Here is a 20247-nt window from a genome sequence, read left to right on the forward strand (position 1 = left end):
GAAGCTCTCTTGCGTTGACTTTACAAGGGGGAAGAGGAGCCTTGCAAGGGTGGTGAGAACGACTCTGGCTGTGCTCAGCATCATGTCCTATGTTCAAATGGGAGCCCAACACCCAGCAGAGCTGGTGTGTCAGGACAGCTCTTCCAAGAGGAGCCACAGCAACCACAATGTCCCAGCAGTGACAGAGAAGGGGCATATCCCTTTGGTTAGGAAGGTCTGTCTGTGCTGGACTCACAGCAGGCAGCAAAGAACAGTTCCTAGGAGCAACCTGAACACATGAAACCTTTTAAAAAGTGTTATTCAATGCTTCAGAGGCAAAGCAAACTCCATTTTGCTTGCTCTGGTCTCCTCTGCCTCTGCCATTTTTGGGAAATGCAACTCAGGTAAGTAACTCGCACTACAAAAATGTAATGCCAAAGAACCCAAAAGGCTCTCAGCAAGGTAAGATGGATTGCTATTAAAATCACATCCTGATTCCCAGCTACGCCTGGCCTGTACCTCACTGCAATTATGTCCAAAGCACACACGTATGAATGAACTAACACACACAAGGGCCATTTCCACTACAAGTCAATTACTTTTTTTTTTAATTCAAAGAAAAAATGGTATTTTAATAAATACTGCAGAAACATTAACCAAACATACAAAGTGACTTCAACAATTAAAAAAAAAGTAATGAATGTCCTGCTTTATAACAGTTATAACTTATTTTTTCCACAATATTTAAATACAGAAAGCACTTACCAGCTATTTTGTAATACTGCCCTAAGCGCGCTGTTGCATCAGTCAAAAGCTTATTACGGTAGTAAAAATGTCTTTTTGTGGGAAATAATCGGAACGGGTGTTTTTGTTCTTATCAGATGAAACAAAGTGCCGGAAACACACAGAACAGAGTTTTAATTATGGTAACCCTTTACCCTTTGCGCAAGTTGTCACAAACACAGCCTTAACACTTCAAAAATGAAGCATTAACCTTGGGAACAAAACGCTTGTCCTCAACAAGCGATAGACACGCTGGTTAGAGCTTACAGTATCCTTCTTTTGAGAGAAGCTATGAAGTTAAGTCAGTAAGCAGTTACAAACCATTTTAAAGGCCGATTTATTTCTATAACAATAGTATTCAATAAGCAAAAAGGAGTTTGACTTAACTGGTTCACTGATGTTTCATGATTGTTGTCTGGATACACATTTATTGATCTTAAAGACTAAAGGCAGTATCCAGTTTCCACTGGGGACCCCTTAAGGCGTCACAGTTCCTCAGACCCCATTTCCTCACCACAAGCAAATGCAGTCTGCAGTGAGAGACGGCTGCCTCACAAGTAAGAGCATCACAAAAGATAACCTGACTCTGCTGGCTCATTTGCAGATTCTTGGTTTTTTTGCAAAGATAATTGCAGTGAACCACATCACAGAATAGCACCTCTCTGTAGCATTTACAGAGAGCTAGATCCTGGGATCTACCCAGCTCTCCAACTGCTAGCAGAAGCAGGAGTCTCAAGGCTTCCCCAGATGGGCAGTAAGGCTTAACAAATTATCACGGTCATAAAATTAAGGATCATTTGTCATCATAGCTCCGAGCACCTTTCACTTGAACCTACAGCGACATACCCACACAGTACACCAGAACTGGAGATCATTTCCACTCTAAATTACAATCACAAAGAGGAATGGAAAGTCACAGGTCCTGCAACAGGCAGGTAGTTTGCCCCCACACCTCAATTTGATCCATTTCATTTCCACAGTCCAAGGGTACCTATAATACTGGGAACTCTCAAACTGTTGTCTTCATTACCAGCGTGCTCAAACATAGCTTGTGCTGCCGTCTCAGGAAGGCAAAACTCCAGACTTCTCACATACAGTGTTTTCCTCTAAGTGACACACAGGCCTCAGTATACTCTCCATTTTAATGATGAGCTACTAAAAAAAAAATTAGATCATATCCTTTGGAAAACCAACTATAAGGTCACAGGGATAGTTCCTTAATAAGGAGGGCATATTAAGAGTGAAGTCTTTAAAAAAACATTAAAGTATTATTTTAATGAAATCAAAGTGGTAGCATCCAGGAGTAGAGCATTAATGAAAGAAACAAGCACTGTCAATGACATCTCTCTCCTTCGCAGCGTTATCTTCCCATTCACTCTTTTCTCAGCACATTCAAACATTTTCCCTTTTTTTATCTTTTTGGCATTTTCTTCAACATATTTCCTGATGCCACCTCAATTAGAGCCATTTCTTCTTGCTGCTCAGTTCCTAAGTACAGTCTCACACAACAGGTGAAGTCTCGGTTAAAGCACTGGCATAAGCCCTCGTTAAATACCATGTGGCTGTGTACTTCATTGAGCCTCCACCCCTCCCAGACGCTCTCTTCCTCCTTCTCCAGGAAATCAAGGTCCTTCACATCACCGTGCAACTCTTTGCTTTGTCCTTTCGCAAGTCTGTCGCCACTGTGGAAAGTTCTGGCCTGCCAGGCATGTGTGAAATTCGCTTTGTTGCCCTCTGCGATTTGTTTCGTTTAACATTTTTATTTGTTTTATTCACACACGCCAAGGTGGCAACATGAAAAATGTCTCTGACACTGTTTTCTGACTGTAAGGCTGAGCATTCAATATACGTAGCCGCTCCAATCTGTTTGGCCATATTTGCACCCTAAGGGAAAAAAAGCACATGCGATCAATACCAAGTTTCTGCAGAGTGCCAAAGCAAACAATACAATTACTTTTCAGCACTGTTTTCCATATACAATGTTTTGTGAAAACCAAAGCTAACGCTCCAGCACTACAGCCAGCAGCTAATTTTGCAAAATAAACAGAGCTTTGGTTCCAAGATGCAGTGAACAAGTATCCAAGCATTATCTCCTATGACGATAAATACAAATTCAAAGAGAGAAGATAAGCTCAGCGACCTGCAAACAACTGCAGAAAGCCGGAAGAGTATTAGTAGGACCTATTTAGCAGTTTCACCCTTGTACCTTAACTCACATCTGTGAACCACGTGCTCGCCGGGAAAGGCCCAAACCTGGCAGCTTCCAGATTTAAGCCTGCTATCTCCCAAAATGTATTCTGACTGCCTTAAGGGCTGGCCAGTGTGCCCCTGACCTGGAGCGGAGCTGTGCTGCATCTCCACGAAGGAGGCAAAGTTTGTAGGGAAACGTGCTGTGGGTTTCTGGGTCAGGGATAGTTATATCAACTTGTAGCTAAGGAAACAGGCCAAAAAAAAAAAAAAAGAAAAAAATGACATTAGCAGTTACACAAGCCCTTCCTTTTTGATTTTAAGTGCATTAGAAGTCAAAGCAGGGATATTTGTTCCAGCAGCACAAGGAAAACACTACGCAATTCCAGAAGATGACAACACCCTGGTATCCTGTTGTGCATTTTGCTACTGGAAGACAATACAGCATTGTATGGAAAAAAATGGAGTTCTTTGAATGGAATTTTACTTCTGAGGGATGACTTTTTTGTAAGTTACGAAATCCAACCACATCCTTGATGTGCCACTCCTCACATATTCAGGGGGCCTGAGATACAGGCACAAGTCAGCCCAACCCCTCCTCTCTGCTCTAGTGCCAGGTCGACAGCACTCGCCTATTTGGACCCATCTGTTTAGCCTCCAGCGTGCCCTGTTTACACTGCAGTGATGCGGCTGCCATCTTATCAATTGTCGGTGGGAGTGGCTGATAAAGGAGTGTTAGTCCATAGGCCCAGCCCTCCCCACAGTCAAACATCCTATGAACCAAGCCTAGCCGATACCTCAGTCACAGAAATGTTTGCTCAGGTGCAGCTGACTAGCTGACTGGAAACTGGCTAGCATACTGGAGGCAGGGCGTCGCCATCAACTCTCCTTACCCTCCCAAACTTATGAAGTTAAGAGCAATGTGGAAAACACCAGTAAGTTCTTTGATCCCACGTTGACTTAACAAGGCAAGGGAATTTAAAAATAAGCTGCATATCTCGAGCCCAGAGGATCCTTTCATACAACTACCAGAGGAGGGTTGCTTCATGCCACCAGGGAGGGACTGGGCAACCAGAAGATACAACCATGGCTCCGTCCAAGCTTTTGCTTACATTCAGATGGAATTATGGGAGTCTGTCAAGTATGACCTTCCCTGTAACACATACAATTTTCCCTTTGGCTGCCAAGTAAAAGCTCCTGGCTTAGCCCTTTGTCTTCAGCAGACTCCTGTTCCTAAGGACTGCGGGCTCAGCTGTGACACCAGAGGAGATGTGAATCTTCAACTCCAGGGGATAAATCCACTTGTCACTAGATTTTTTGATCACTATCCATCATGAGACTTGGTGATTTTATTGAAGTACTGTAAAAAAAGTAATACATGAACTTATGTATGCAGTAAGTGGCGGACTATTTCCTTTTAAGTTTTTAATATTAAAAAAATAGTATGCAAAAGCACAGCTCTGAAGCTGAACAACATTAATGCATACATGCAACAGTGGTGGTCTGTAACTATGATGACATCTTCTGCAACAAGCAGGATTAAAGGACACTTCTGAATCGTTTTACACTAAGGTAAAAACCTGGCATTCAGTTTCATACAAAACTGTCTGAGATGGAGGGATATTTACTGTGTGAAATGTAGAAAAATGCCATAAGCAGCATAAGCCACCACGGTACAACATCCCATGCTTTATTTTAATCAAGATAATCACTTTATTATCTCTTTGCATTTTCCAATTTAAACGTGCTGTAGGAGACTGCATTATTAGCAATTGCTAATTGCTAGGAGCTGCTGGTTTGGAAAACCTGAGGCTGTGGATAAAGCATCAAAAACTGTTTGATAGCATAGGATATACAGACTAGATAAAGTCACATCTGGAGATACCATTCTCGCTCTTACACCCTGCAGGGTGTATCTGAAACCATCACTGATTCAGCTGCAACGTATGATAGACACGTGTGAGTAATAACACACATTATATAGAGAATACACAAAATAAGGGGAAGTTTACCTTCAAGACCAGTTTTCCCTTGTTCTCTGCCTCCTGCTCTCCCATGGCCTGATTCTTTTCCTTTTCACCTTGGCTTCTCTATTCCCTGATGGCTGGCTGCAAGCTTCTCACTTCCCCAGCAGCAGAAAGCTGCTGCCAAGAATTAAGATGCTTTCTGGATTTGCTGCCACCTTCCGAGGGAGCTAGAGTGTCCTTACAGGTGTTTTAAGGCAACAGGATTTTAAAGGGGACATTATATGCAATACTTGTCAAGATGCTTAACATCAAATGAATGACATTCAAATCTAACGTCTGAAGACAACAATTTTACCAATTTATCAGTAAATAAATGGGACATGTCACCTCTCAGTTACTGCTTTGGCCTCTGTAGGCCCAGAAAAGCAGGAAGTTTATTTCCAACTCACTTAAAAGGCTCTTTGCAACTAATGAGGTTACAATTTTATGACACTTAAACCATACGTTGTGGGGCTGCATCACTTTTTGCTGCATCCAGCCTACAGGTAGGCTTTGCCTTTACTCATAAGACCTTTCAAATTCACCTTAGTCTAGTAGTAGAGTATGCCCATCTGCCTTCTAGGAAGCACTCATGTCAACGCTGGGAGAAGCTGTTCCTAAAGATGGCTGCAGTGATAGAAGAGTCTTATCTTTCACCCCTAAGTACAAAGATGGATGTGGCACATACCTGATCGTAGGACACCGGTGTCTGCCTGTGATTGGAAAGCTCCACTAGCGTGCTCACATCTGTGCGCAGATCTGACTTGCAACCAACCAGAAGCATTTTGGTGTTTGGACAAAACTCCTGGATTTCACCTTTCCACTGTAAAATGTTAGGTGGTTGTTATACTCGAGTAGTTGAATGTTTAAATCCAAAGCAGCAACGGATACAAGATTAAGTTTAATAAGTCATGACATTTTACATGGAAATACTCTTACGTAATAGTTTTATCTACCTTCAAGCTAATTTCTAAAGGCATCAGTTCCAGCAGAATCCGGTTGCAGATGAAATCTTATAATCTCATACACTCACTAATTCCACTGACTTACTAATCAAGAGGGAATGACTTGAGATTGTTTACCTACATGAGTAAAGGTTTGCAGACCTGTCGCACCTCACAAGCGGTAAACACCCAGCCATTGCCATTTGCAGACAGGAACCAACGAACACCAGTGTCACCAAATTCAATGGTTCCTCAAGACAGAGCTACAGAGGTAGGTCTTATATGACCACAAAATTAGCACTGCTATATACTGGCTCATGGCTACACCCTCACACCTAAAACTACATGAATCTGTCAAGGGTTCAGCTATTCTGAGCCAGTAATAAACCCCTCATACAGAACGTGTGATATATTTCTGGGGTTTCTTCCTCTACGTGGTTATTTTGAGAACAAAAGAAAGCCAAAAAAATTCCCAGCATAATTTGAACAGATCATACAATCCCTAAAAACTTAAGGATATAATCCGAGTTTAAAAGCATATTAAGAAAAAACTCTTGCAGAATTAAGCAACAGTATATTAACCAACATTATCATGGACAGAAATGAGAAAGACAGTTCTAGATGCTTGTTGGCACAGTTAGTAGCTGAGAGAATTGTCTTTTAACTATTTTCTGTAGATTATTCAGAGCATTGTATGCCACTTTATTCCCAGTGACACAAAAATCACCAGCCCCAGCTACAGAAAAAAGGAACTTCAGGTCAGTAAGCCTTAAAGACAACACTGCAAAGTTGAGTCATGGTCAGTGACCAAGAAGAGGACCAGGACCACCTCTGCAAACACAGAGCTTGATTATGAAAATTCAGTGTTTTAAGTCGGGGAGTCTGGCACTGAATCTCAGATCACTGAGCCTGTGAAAAATTCTGAAGTTTGGTCAGGATTGCATTTCCATGCCACTGCTTGGACTTTCAGTGGCTTCCAGAGGCATTTGTCACTGGCTCCTTCTAACTTCAGGCTGAGAAGTTATGTAAAGCCATGGCAAAAGCCCAAACACTTGGCAGGCATGTACTAACTGTCATTACAACATGGCAAAGTTTCTCAATCTTGTCTGTTATATGAATATAATGCAAGAGACAAATTCTTGCTGCACCCAGCCCTGCGCCTCACACCACCCTGAACAATTCACTGCTGGTTAAAAGCTGAGGAATGAGAATTTACTTCACCCCTAAGCATCCATTAAAGGCTTCTTGTTTTCAATTAACATTCATCCCTTTCAAACAAATTCTAGCAGTGCAAAGCACGGTCCAGTCATCTCTCCATTAAAAGAAACAAACCAACGTTTCTAATATAAGAAACAGCACCGCTCTTCAGAGATTTAATGACAAGCTACTCAAACAGGTCTGTACTCAAATGTTTCTTGAACACTTGCCTTCTTTAGCACACTGTCAAGAGTTTCTGGCCGACTGATGTCAAAGCAGATCAGGACAGCATCAGAATCTGGATAGGAGAGCGGGCGAACATTGTCATAATAAGGAGACCCTGCAGGGAAACAAACAACATGTTTATTAGTTTGTATTTTTCACTTTCTGCAGTCATTCAAGCTTATTCAGAACGATTAGAGGGGTTTTCAGTGAAGCTCTTCAGTAGCACCCAGCTACCATAATTTCTTCAACAGCACTGCATTCCCAAAAGGCTCACTGCAGTTGCTCATTTCCCTACTTTCCTTTTGTTTCTCACCTACAAATGCAACAGCTTTCCCAAGTAATTAAAGAGTGATGGCACCCCAGTGACCCATGTCCCATAAAAGCTTGTGATGCCCCCAATAACAAGTTAAGGGAAATCAGGTCAGCCCAAGTTTAAGTCCCAGCATTAATGTGCAGGGATTTGACTTTTGAGAACAAATCCTTGACATCCAAAAGGCTTCTGCAAAGCAGATTTGTCACAGTTGTGCTTTCATGGGAAAAATTCAGAAAGTTTTGAAGTAAATCCATTTTGTTTCTTCTAACATTTAATTTAAAACAAATAGTTCCAAGTGCAAAAAGCATCTTTAGTTGTCATGAATATCTGCAATTTTCAGAAGAAACTCTTGCTTCAAAGCAAAGCATTGGTTGCAGTATTCCAGCAGGGAAGAATCCCAGCCCTAAAGGCAGGCACGCAAGTTATCTGTCACAAAAAAGCCTCAATCTGTAAACCGATACATGCTTGCACTAAATGTTTATGTTTAGCCCATAAAACAAGTTCTTATCAACAAGATCAAAGCAAATTAGTAATCTGATGGAACAGGAATAGGTCCAATTTTGCACTTTGAGCAGGTTTTACTTCCAGATCTGTTGAGGGGTATGCTGTTTTCTTTAAGAATTGTCATGATGTGCAAAGTTAGAAACATCTCCAGAGTCAGAAATCTCATTTTGGTCATCTGGTGAATCTGTAACAGGTTGGGAGTGCGGGGTGGCGGGATGGAAATCTTCCTTTTTTTTCTAGGAAGTACCATTTGGTTTGGCCTTAACTCTGCTGAAGTTTTCATTTACTGAGGAGAATTCACTTCTAATTTGGAAGGCTACTTAAAACAGTTAAATAGTCCAACAGGATAAGGCCTAGGGCTTTAAACTGTGTGCCTGCAACTTAAAATTCATTTTCTTAGTTATGCATTCTTATTTCTGTATTTTTCTCATGAACCTAAAATATAGCACAGAACATATGCAACAGGAATACAGCTTTCAAGAGTGTTGGGGTTATCAGCTAGTTATACCACCTATTTTTGCAACTATCTAGAACTAATTGGCTGTAAAGGTCTCAGAGGCTGAGCAGACTATTAACTGGATTAGAGAAATTCCTCAAGTTTTTAACTGACAGACAGCTCATGCTGTTGCACAAGGAGTGGGGAACGGTGTGAACGTATCGCAGATGACTTCAGTTGGACAGCTTATACTGGAAGGAAGGAGTCAAGAATCCCAAGAATGTTGTTTTTGAAATGAAGAGTAACACATGGGGAATGAAGCATTACCAAACTAGGTAGCAGAAGGTAATTTAACAAGACTGTTTTATTCAAATGCTTATCTTCATAAATGATGTCAATCTAACAAAGAGGCAGCTGTCAAGAACTGCTCTTCAAAAAAAAAAACCCAAAAAACAGTTAGGTGTCTTCAGTGGTAAATGACATATTAGAAAGACATTTAAGTGAGCTGAGCTGACCAGTAGTTAACTATTCATTTCAGCTCTGCTCGCAGTGATTATCAATAAGTGTTTTCCGCTACTAATTATTCCCCAGCTATCTCCAGCACTGCTATTACAGTGCCTCCATCCAGGGGCCTCAGGGCCAAGCTATTTAGCCTGGAGCCCCAGGGCCAATTTACTTGCCCTGGACAGACAAATTGCAGAGCAGCAATGTGCCGTTAACTAGCCACCCGCACTGCTCTGTGGCATTAAACTGGCGAAAGCACAGACTGGTGCCCAGCCACCAGCCCGCACGCTGGTGAGAGCCGTGGCCTGGCTAGCTCACCTCCCCACCGAGCTCCTGCAAGTAAGGGCAGGATTGAAGATCATTAATGCTTGGCCAAGCGGTTGCTGGCTAGAAAGGAGTCTCAGAAAAGCCTCACCCAGAAACTCATTCCTAAGACACATACCTATCTTCTCACTCACCAGTCTTTCAGGGATACAACACACCATGTATGTCCACCAGCGTGTATTTATGTACACATACAGTCACCACCTCCAGCCCAGAGACTCCTTTCTACTGTGTCAGCTGTAGCTGTGTGTGTTTTGAGGGTTTTTCTTTATAGGTTTTCCTTCTGAACGTCTCCTATTAAAGATGCTGAGCTAGAGTAAGTGCGCTTTTCTAGGCAGTCCTGCTCAGATGCAAGCTAGAAGAAATATTTGACACATCCTTTTCTTTAGGGTAGTGTGTGGCAGAACAAACGGGAACCATTTAAACTACTCGGGCTGCAGTATGAACAAAGGAAATTTCCTGATCTCATTCAACAGCAATAACTGAACCTTTATTACTGCGCAAATAAAGAGGGGCTGCGGCCCTCACTGTGCGGGCCTATTCAAACTGGCATTTCATCGTTTCGCCCAGAGAAACCCTCAGAAGCCAGGAATCTCAGGAATGAGGCTCAAGTCTGAACAGCGAACTTGAGCACAGCCCAGTAAGGCTGCTCACTCTTTTTCAACTTAGTCTGCAGATCTGAAGCCATGCCAACCCTAGAAAACAGAAGGAGAATGTAGAGCTACAGCTACAGTATTTGTGGGGAAGCAAAAAAAAAAAAAGCCTATTTGTGTTTGCAATTCTGTCCCTACAAAATAAAAAATTTTTATCAAGGACAACACAGATGAATTTTACCAAGGAATTGCTGATAATGTTGCAGCTCGTCTTACTTTGTAGTGGAAGTATATTCCAGATGCAATCCCCTTTTTTAATCTGTTTGGCAGCACAAATAATTTAAGCAAAAATAATTTAAGCATTAAAAATTATCCACTTCTAAAACTTGATGTTTTGTGCAAAGCAAAACAAATTCAGCTTTTAAACTGAAATAAAACCCCTCCCCAGCAACATGGTTGGTTTTGGTCTACAGAAGATACCAGGCTTAGACTTCAGTGTTGCTATCTTAGTAACAGAATTACATGGTTAAAAGTTAAAGCATACTTAATTTTTTGATGGCTTAGTACTGCTGTTAAGATGCTAGATCACAGAGAGCTGAAGCCCTAACGTGTCTGCAAGATCCAGAGCCGCCACCAGTCCCAACCAGGAGGGTTCAGCCCTGTGTCCCACCTACAGAGCTGAACCTGGGCAGCTCCTTGCTCACCATGCTGTTCAGCCTCTGCTTGCCTGCAGGCTCTCAGGGAAGTGGTGCTCAGTAGCAGGCAAGACTTTACTATTTACACACCACCAAGCAGCCATCAGGCATTAGTCTTTGTAGCCTTTTGGACTCCAGTCAACTGAAAGAACAACAGATGAACAGCAGCATTCTCACTCTCAAACCCTTGGGCTCACTAATTATCAGCTGCATAGAAAACACATCAAATACTGCAGTGGCCACTTTAAGTAGCTGATTCACTACTGATTGCTTTCCTCCTTCCAAATCCACCTTGGCTGTTTGGAGAAAATGCAGGTGGATTTGTATAGTGAATATCCTAGAACACGTCATCTCTAAGCACATGATTATTACAATAATCATAGCATTGTTTACATTTCCACAGCTCAAACAGAAAACAGGACTTTGGCAGGTGACTTGGCATCCCCAGTTATCAATTTAATTATTTCCCCTCTAAAGGGGAAAAAAACCCTATAAAGACTAGTTACTGCTACTCTGCCACAAAAAAAAAACACCAAAAAAACATACAGCTCAACACAGCCAACTTTAAAGTTAAGGGAAATTTCAAATTTCTGTTTGCCTTCCAGTTATGATGCTTACTGCCAGAGAACCTGGGGAAACAGTAACTTTGATTCCTGTATGTTTCAGTTGGTTTTGGGAAGATTTCAGCACAAAACTTTATAATTAATATGAAGTTTCTATATTGACATGGAATACACTGTACACATTCAAACCACAGTAAAGCTAAGTAAAGCTAACTTGATTAAGCTCTAATGCCCTTCAGGATTTAATTATATGCTAATCCCCAGAAGTGTGTATGTATTTCTGGCCCTGTTGAGAATTATTTTATTGGAGTATCCAGTACAGTTTCCACAGTTCAACCAATAAAAAAAACCCTAAAATATGTGTTAAGGAGACACAGGTATGTATACATAATTAATGGTACATAATTTCTATGCCACATAGTGTACTAGCAAGAAACAGAAATAAAGTAGTCACTTTTAAGGGAAGAAGCCAAAAACTCAGTAAATATACATTAGACTATGCTGATGGTAGACAAAGGTGTCTAACATAGAATCACTCTTCACATCGTCCATGAGAGTACAAGATGAAGCTTTAACCTGAAACTTCAAATACTCTACCTAGCAAAATAAGCACGCAGCTCCCAAACAGCTTAAGACTTAAGACTGCCATACTACGTTACCACACAGTGGAATAATTTATCATGTAGTTAGATTGCAACCAGACATTCCTGCTTTGAAAGAAGGGCTGGCAGTCCAAAAGCCAATTGATATTCAAGTTGGCAAGTGCCTTCCTTAATGCTGTGGCTAATTTAAATCCTTATAATGACTTGCAGAACTAGACAGTACCAGAAAATATTTGAATAATGAATCTTCCCATTCCATTCTTACTTGTAAGAGTGTTTTGCCCCATATTTCTACAGGCATATCCAAGATACAACAGAACCTTCCCAATAAATTTACAGCTAGCTTTAAAATGCTCTATCAATTGCATGACTCTCTGCATTTTGGACTTAAGAGTCCTCTAGTAAAAAGTGTGTTATTATATAAAAATTGTAACCCAAAACCATGACAGCAGGGCCTGTTCTCACCCTAGCTCAAGACTATTTTAATCCATGCCTACAGCTTCTCTCATTTTCTCAGGGAGCAAAAAAAATGCTCTAAGTGGCAGTACCTTCCCTTCAAAGGATTCAATGCAAAAACCAGACACTTACTTTAGGTCAAGTTAGGGACCAATTCGTAAGGCAGCCTGCTGCATGCTCCCAGTTAGGAAAGAGTGAAGAGGGTTAAATATGGATACTAAATACTTTCAAGATGACTTGATAAGTATCTGTAGTATACAGCAATCAAAAACAGCTAAATAGCATCCTTTCATCCCTCCCCCAAGAGGCACTGAAGTATCTCAAATGACTCCAGCCATTACCTCCCCTGTGTTGCAACTGACATCATGTTCCATGATTATTTGGCTTTTAATCAGTCATTTTTATAAGTTAACTAAATCTAGTCCTGCTTTAAAAGTGTCATTAAGACATTTATTTTAATTCAGCAAAGGACTAGGACAATGACTTGTAAAAAATTATCAAGAATTTAAGACAATGCTTAAACACTATCTTATCTTCTGATGTCTCTTATCTGGTGATGCGATTTTGCACGGGGTTAATAGGTTTGGGTTTCTTCTTCATGGGGTTAATAGGTTTGGGTGTTTCTTCTTCAGTCTGTGAGAAGGGCGGTTTATGAAGACAAGTCTTCATCCGCAGAGTCCCACAACCAGAGGATCCAATGTTCAGCAATACCTTTAGAAACCAAGCACTGGACCTTTCAAACATTTCCTCTTCAGTTTCAGACTGCAAACTAGCCACTTGATCCTAAGCTTCTGACTCAGTCAAATTTTCTGCTAGTCCCAGGACAGGCCTGAGAGGACATCATGTACACACAAAGGCTGGCAGGTGTTCCTTCCACTGCTTTTGTCTTTTGAAGTGCTACAGAATGATTTCATTACACAGGTGTCTCCAGCCTTTGACATAGAGATTCCAAACCTTCCCATGTCAAACAACCTGTGGGTTGTATTTCAATAGCTAAAGATAAAATTTTCCAAAATAACTAACTATTAATTTTTAATCAGCCCTTACTCAATGGGAGTTTGTTACAGCCAGTTTAGTAATCAGGATGAAAGCTCAAACCAGAGACACTTCTAGAAGTCTGCAAGTCTTACTTGGCATAAGATGAAGAAAAAAAATCAGTTCAGAGCTAAGCTGATACTGGTTGTGGGCAGAGACACTGCCGTTTCCCAGTAATTGTGTTGCAAGAATTTGGAATCATTTCCTTAACAGCAAGGGAAAAGCCAACTCACTGCCTAAACTTTTTTTTTAAAGGGATTAACATCTTAGTTACTGGTAAAAGGACTGCTGTCATATTTAGAAGGAACTGCTGGTGTAAATTCAACATGAACAAGCCATCTACACAGCATGTCTACAGAAGAAAGGGCTTGCATGTTCTGTCAAGTTCCTCCAGCTTTCTCCCTATCATTTCTACAGAGTAACGTTGTTAGTGGGGTCATTCACCCGAGCACCTCTCCCAGCACCCTCAGTCCCTGAGCGGCAGGGACCCGCACCCCCATCCAGCACCCAGCAGGCAAGTTCAGGGGTGCACCCTCACCCCGGCACCAAGCTCAGCCCAGCTACCAATGCCAGCAGGACGCAGAGGGGCACAAGACGGCCAAGCACCCCAAAGCACAAGAGACTTTTTGCCACAGCCTCTGAAGGTACAACGCGAAGAACGAGGAGGACCTTAAGCACTGATCTTAGTATGTAGAAAAGGATGGGTCCCCCCCTGCACCCTCAGAGGGCCAAAGATACCTAACTGCCCCCATCCCTCCTGCCTTTAGACTCTAAAACACAGGGGGAAAGTCCTGTATATTGTAAAAAAGCCAAACAGGCACGAGAGAGGAGGCTACAAGGAACTCAAAGGTGAGCTGATGTAATTTACCATTAACATATCTGAACACCTCGTCACTCTTCCAGGGGGCAAAGCGGGGGTTCCGCAGCAGCGGTGGCCCCGCAGCGCCTCACGGCAGCAACTCCCAGCCGGGCAGGTGCGAACGCTGCCCCTGCCCTGCCCGCCTGCCCTGCAATGCTGGCAAACCGCCCCTGGAGCCTTGCCCACACCCTTTTCCCTCCCCAAGTAAATGTATCGCTAACGTATACCTCAGAGTTAAAAAAAAAAAAAAAAGCGGTCGCCGGTCTCGTACGTGGAAGCAGGCAGACCCGCCACGACGCGGCGGTGAGGGGCTGCGGGGAGGGTTACAACCCCCCACCCCACCCCCCCCTCCACCGGTGGAGGCTACACCCCACCACCCCCCCCCCCACTCCCGCGGGCTGCCGCTCCTCACCGACGGGCGCTACAACCCCCTCCCTAGCCCCGGGGGCTGCCCTTCCTCACCGATGGGCGCTATACACACACACCCCCGCCCCCACCCCGGGAGCCGCGGGGGAGCGCTCACCCGAGGTGTCCCACAGGCTGAGCTCGATGCGCTGCGTGTCGATCTCGAAGCTGGCCGTGTAGTTCTCGAAGACGGTGGGGACGTAGCTCTGCCGGGAGAGAGCGCACGGTCAGCCCGCGCCCACCGCCGCCCGGCCCCGGCCCCAGCCCCGGCCCCGGCCCCCCCACCTCGGGAAAGCAGTCCTTAGCGAAGACGTGGAGCAGCGCGGTCTTCCCGCACTGGCTGTCCCCCACTACCACGATCTTGCACTTCACGTTCTGGTTGGGATCCATCACCGCCTTGCTCGATAACTTCTGGCTCGCTCTTCTTTCCTTCATTGATCTCGGCTTAGTCCCTCGGCCGGCCACAACAAAAGGAAAAAAAAAAAAAACCCCACACAACAAAACACACTCGGTTTCCCCCAAAAAAGATAAAAATAATTTTAAGAAAATTAGAAAAAAAAAAAAACCACAAATGGAAGTGGCAGAGCCGCGGGACGCACTGCCGCTCCAACTCCGCCCGCCCGCCGGTCCCGCGCAGACTGCTTTGTCCCCCGCCACCCGCCCTTATTTATAGCTTCTCATCCGCCAATCACCGCCCGCCGCCGGTGCGAGGCCCGCCCCCTCGCCTCGCGCGGCCGGCGGCCCGCCGGAGCAGCGCGCCCCCTAGGGGCCCCGGGCGGGAGCGGCGTGGCGGGGAGCTGGGGGGGTCCCGATGCCGCCCCCGCCGCCCTCCCGGCGGGGACCCCCCCCCCCCAGCCAGGCCGTCCCCGCAAACCTCCCGCCTCCGCCGGGCTCCGGCCCAGCCGCTGAGCCCGTGCCGGCGGCAGGCCGGTGTCATCCTGTCAGGGTGAGGTCTGGTGTGGCGCCGGCTCCCTCAGGAGAGGTGAGTGGTATAAATGTTTTTGTGGCGTTTGACTTTCATTTTATACAGGCTGTCTATAAATCCCAGTGCTGTGGAAGGGAACCTGCGGCATGCGGAGCTTTGCGTCTGTCAGAGGGGTGGTGAGGCGGGCCGGGCCGCTGCCGGGCCGGGGTCCCTCGCGGAGGTGCCCCAGGGCCATGGCCGGCTGAGGGGAGACCCCAGAATGGGCTCAGCTGTGCGGTAGTGGTGACTGTGGGCACAGGGGGGTTTCACTCAAAACAGTCACAAGGAGCATGTGGGGATCTCAGAAAATCATTCCCGCCATCAACGTGCTCCTTTTGTTTAGCTTCCTGGACACAAAACCGAGCAAAACTGGGTAACGGCTTGTGTGGGCCAGAGGACTGAGCGCTGCTCTGAGACAGCGATGCTGTACAGTGCGGGGTGCGTCCTTCCCGAAGCGACAGCCCCAGACAAGGGACGGTCTGTGAGCCGTTCGTAGCACACTTCTGCTTCAAGTGCTGCTCTCCTCCTCTCCCACATGGCGCTGCATGGCAGGCAGACAGGCGCCCTCGGGAAGGGGCTGGCAGCAGGCAGGAGGGCTGGAACCCAGCCTGCCGCCCCTCCTGGCTCAGGCCTCACGTGCCAGCTCTGCCTAGCGCAGCCGAGGACAGCGGTGGCCTTTGTAAGCTGGGTTTTTACCCTTATCTCTTGAGAGTGTCATCCAGGCAACAGACTAGCTCTGTGTCCATTCTGGGCTGAACCATGATCAATTAGTAAACTTTTACAACATGCTGAAACAGCAAGCGCTGCTATCTTGTGGTGGGCTTGTCCGTGTTAGTTTTACAGTTGGACTCGATGATCTTAAAGGTCTTTTCCAAACTAAAGGATTCCATGAATCTGTGTTTGACCATAGGGGGATACATCAGTAATGCAGACAAGAGAATCCCAACATGACATTTCAGAATTCAGTACTAATATTCTTGCTTTTGTTCCCATGTGTCACATCTTTAGCTGGTCAAATTACTTGGCTCTAATGAATTTTCCAAAGAATTTAAGCCTTGGCTTCTGCTTGGAAATCATGAGCAAAACAGTAAAATTTGCAGTGTGGTTATTTGTAAGGTCTTACCGAAAAGTTGGAGCAGACAGCTTTACATCTTTTTTTTTTTTTTTTAATTAAAAGCTACTCTCAGCTACTTTGCAGTCTCCATCCATTCCTGCTGTCCACCAACACAGCTTCAGCTCCATGGACATATGGTGGAATGGGAGAACAGTGCAGAAACTTACTGCTCACAGCCAGTTGGGTTTCTCTCATTTGTTCAACTGTGTATATTTGAACAGGAGATAACTCTGGGAAAATACAGTTGCAGAAATGCTCTCCTGTCTTCTCCAGAGTGCAGAGAATCCTGTTTCTTTGTTCCCCTCCAAACTGAAACATGTGGCAGCCTCAGGGGCAAATGCAGGTGGGACAGAGCTCTGGAGGTTCAGCTCCAGCCCTGTACTCTTTGTGAGTCCAACATACCAACTGGGGCATATCTGTCAATAAAAGGAGAGAAGACAGGGTTGAAAGAGCTCTTTGTTAATCCTGAACGGGAGCTGGGTGTGAACATCTGCTCCCTATCAGCTCATCGCTCACCTCCATACAGATGGAGGCAAGGTGCACCAAAGCAGACGCTGATGCTGGCCATTCCTTGGTGGTGGCTTGGCTTGGCCAGGACTGAGGGTGCTCAGAGGAGGAATTGCTGCTCCCCATCACTGCACACCGGGGCTGGGGGAGACAGCTCCCTCACACAGCTTACATGGAAAATTCGCATGCATCCAGCTATGTTAGGAATGTGGAAACTTTAACACACACAAAACACTTACTCATCATGACCACAGAGCTTCCATCAGCACCCTTCCCAGTAAATATCATGTTTACATGCTTTGTTTGCTCTTATGATCCTGAGGCTGCCAGCGTCACCCAACTAAACCCCCAGGCTTTCAGGGTGGTCTGCCATGCTTTAGGCACTTGTGACAATCAATAAGCTACAAGGCACCCCTGCCTGCTCCAAAACAGTCTACTTGTCATTCCTTGGGGAAGCTGTTCCAGATATGTTAATCCCTGTAAAACTATTATTCATGTCATACTCTTAAGTTCCTATATCTTGATAACTAGGAGGATAACACTGGGGGGTACATTTCCATCGGTATTTTTCACACGCAGTCTAGGTTTTGATTTATAAAGCAGAGTTTCTTGCTTTGCTTAGTTCAAATTCCTCGTTTTTCTTCAGACCCGATTCCTTTCTAGACTTCACAGTTTTGCCACTTTCCATCCAAGAAAGCATTATGCCTATATTAATAACATATATACAATGCAATCTAGTATTATCTGTGGTAATGACTGCTGATCTGGTATAAGATTTTATGGGAATATCAGAATACATTTTTCTCCTCTCAAAAGTATTCTGCCTGAACACTTTCTATGACTGTACTAAAACAGCCGAGAACAAGTGCTTTTAGTATCAGAATGACTGATTATTTAAATCTAAAATTCCAATCAGAATATCTCTCCCCGCTATGCCAACTACCAAAGCATCTGTGGAAAGTATTAAATAATATACATAAAACATGAACCTTACGTATCCCATCCCCTCCTCGTTTCTGCACACGTGTGTAGCTAAATGGGACGTACATTAAAAGAACATTACTAAGGTTTAAGGTCAAACACTTGTGTATTAGGAAATGCGTATTTCCTGTGTGTTGGAAACATGGGCTCCCTTGTGAATATGCAGTGATAGTCATTAATTTCACGATCACGTATTATTTTTTCCCGAGAACCTATTCAGCCCACAGAGCGATACTGTCACCTGAACGAGCAGCTATTCAGAAACATCTGTACTCCTCACAGGCCAACATGTAATCTGTGCCTCTTTAGGGACACTATTCAAAACCTTCTTCTGAACACATACCCATTTGTTATCTCTTCTATGGGACTTACCAATGTCATACTTGAGTTCTTAACAGATTAAAAGAAATTATTTTTCGCCACTGCCGTATGAGATGACATGATCTGAGGAGGCCTGTTTGACAGACAAGAAGCAGTAAGGTCACAAGTACCTGCTAATTCTGGTTGAGCCTCGGTTCATTCCCAATACTTAACATTACGCGGCACCGCAGATGTTTAAAACAGAGCTCCTGCTACTTTTGTGTGTGGCTGTGAGGGGTTAGGACTTAAAATCAGAAAGCACTGCCCCACATCGCCTGCAAAGGGAATAAAAAATTCTCACTTAGGGAAAAACAGGGTTCAAGGAACTCCACTGCCACGTGTGGCTCAGACTGCTGAGGGACCAGAGCTTTGGCTGCCAAAGCCAACACCGAATTTTCCTGTTCCAATGAGAGTTTAAAATTGATGATGGTAGGATGAGATCTCCTGTTCCGTGATGTTGATATAATAATATGGAAGAACAATAGCAATTGTGAAAATAAATGCTAATTACCTGTGAACTGAAAACAAAATGAAGCTTGACACTCTTGTAATCTGTATTTTGGCATTTAGAAATCTGGCCATAACTACACTGCCGAGAAAGAATGATATAAATTTGTAAAATAAGTTCAAGACATTAGCACCTCTCCCTCGCCTGACCAACAGGTCATTGAGTGCTAAGACTGGGATGGGAAATAAAGCTCAGCTATTCCAAGTTTCAGGAGCTGAGGGCAATGCTTTAACAAAGTTATAAGCACTCTAAAATTATTTTAAACCCTCTTAATAATTAAGGTAGGTTATTAAGACAGAGGACAAGGTATTTTAAAATACTGACCGTAGTGTAATGATCCACATGCAAGTGGGAATCCTGTATGTCATGCAAGTCTGGTGCAGCGCCTGCAGCTCCACAGCACATCTGCCCCGGGCTCTCCCCACAAGGGCTGCTGTAGAGCAGCTACTCACCCAGCACCAGCGGGATGGCAGGTGTGGTGTTCACTCCCATTTACGGAGGGGTAATACAGTGGTTAAATCACTTCTCCAGGAACACCGGTGGAGTCTACAGCAGCACCAGTGAAAGGAGGATGTGCAGGAGGTCCTCACCCTTTTCCTGCCTTTGCTCTCTTCCCAGCACACCACCCAGCTAAGGAGGCTCTCTAGAAGCCATGAAAATTATGTGAATTGTTCACACGTATGTCTTAATTCTGTCTCTGGAAAAGCGTGATGTTTGGAGACTATGGAAATGTATCTATTAGGACCCAGAGAAAGAGCATCTGGGGGTATTTCTTGCGAGGGGAAGGGATGGGGTTTCAGAGACACTCCTGCTATGGCTTATGGCTGCTTGACCTTCTCATCCCGCCAGCTGGGGAATTGCCTCAAGTCAAAACTTCCCTGAAGCAGAACTTACTTCTCTCGGGTAAATACATCTAAACCAGGAAAACTCCTGGATAAACACAGTAAAAGTATCTCATGCAAATCCGACATTAGCTGCTTTGCTGTTACATTATGTATGATTTGTTAGTGCTCGCGGTAAGAACAAATTGCATGTCGGGGGTGTTCTGCCATCCATGAAATCACGTGCAGCTCAAGGACGTTTCCTGCTGTAGGATGGTGTAGGGAACAGCCTTCAGTGAGCAAGAACGCATGTGAGAAGCCAAAAATCAGCATTCAGAGCCCACAGCTTTAACTCCAGTATTTTGTCTAAATTCCTAATGCT

The 20247-nt window shown here is 44.3% G+C and overlaps 1 protein-coding gene across 1 annotated transcript; it reads right to left on the reverse strand.

The window, feature by feature from the left end:
• Positions 1 to 570: 570 nt before the first annotated feature.
• RND3 (Rho family GTPase 3) lies at positions 571 to 15237 on the reverse strand. The gene is made up of 5 exons (XM_055812850.1): positions 14896 to 15237; positions 14729 to 14816; positions 7327 to 7436; positions 5644 to 5778; positions 571 to 2646 (listed from the first exon to the last, which is right to left on the reverse strand). The coding sequence occupies exons 1-5, from the start codon at positions 15043 to 15045 to the stop codon at positions 2395 to 2397; spliced, it is 735 nt and encodes a 244-aa protein (XP_055668825.1). The 5' UTR covers positions 15046 to 15237; the 3' UTR covers positions 571 to 2394.
• Between the last annotated feature and the right edge of the window lie 5010 nt (positions 15238 to 20247).

The sequence above is a fragment of the Falco peregrinus genome, chromosome 8, assembly GCF_023634155.1.
Source record: "Falco peregrinus isolate bFalPer1 chromosome 8, bFalPer1.pri, whole genome shotgun sequence".
Classification (NCBI taxonomy): Eukaryota; Metazoa; Chordata; class Aves; order Falconiformes; family Falconidae; genus Falco; species Falco peregrinus.

What these genes read in the sequence shown, in the direction of transcription:
- RND3 (XM_055812850.1), bottom strand. Translation starts at nt 15,045, where the DNA reads ATGAAGGAAAGAAGAGCGAGCCAGAAGTTATCGAGCAAGGCGGTGATG. An exon ending in CTAAGGACTGCTTTCCCGAG is followed by an intron (nt 14,817 to 14,895) that starts GTGGGGGGGCCG and finishes CTCTCCCGGCAG; the next exon opens with AGCTACGTCCCCACCGTCTT. An exon ending in CACCGGTGTCCTACGATCAG is followed by an intron (nt 2,647 to 5,643) that starts GTATGTGCCACA and finishes TTTTTCCCTTAG; the next exon opens with GGTGCAAATATGGCCAAACA.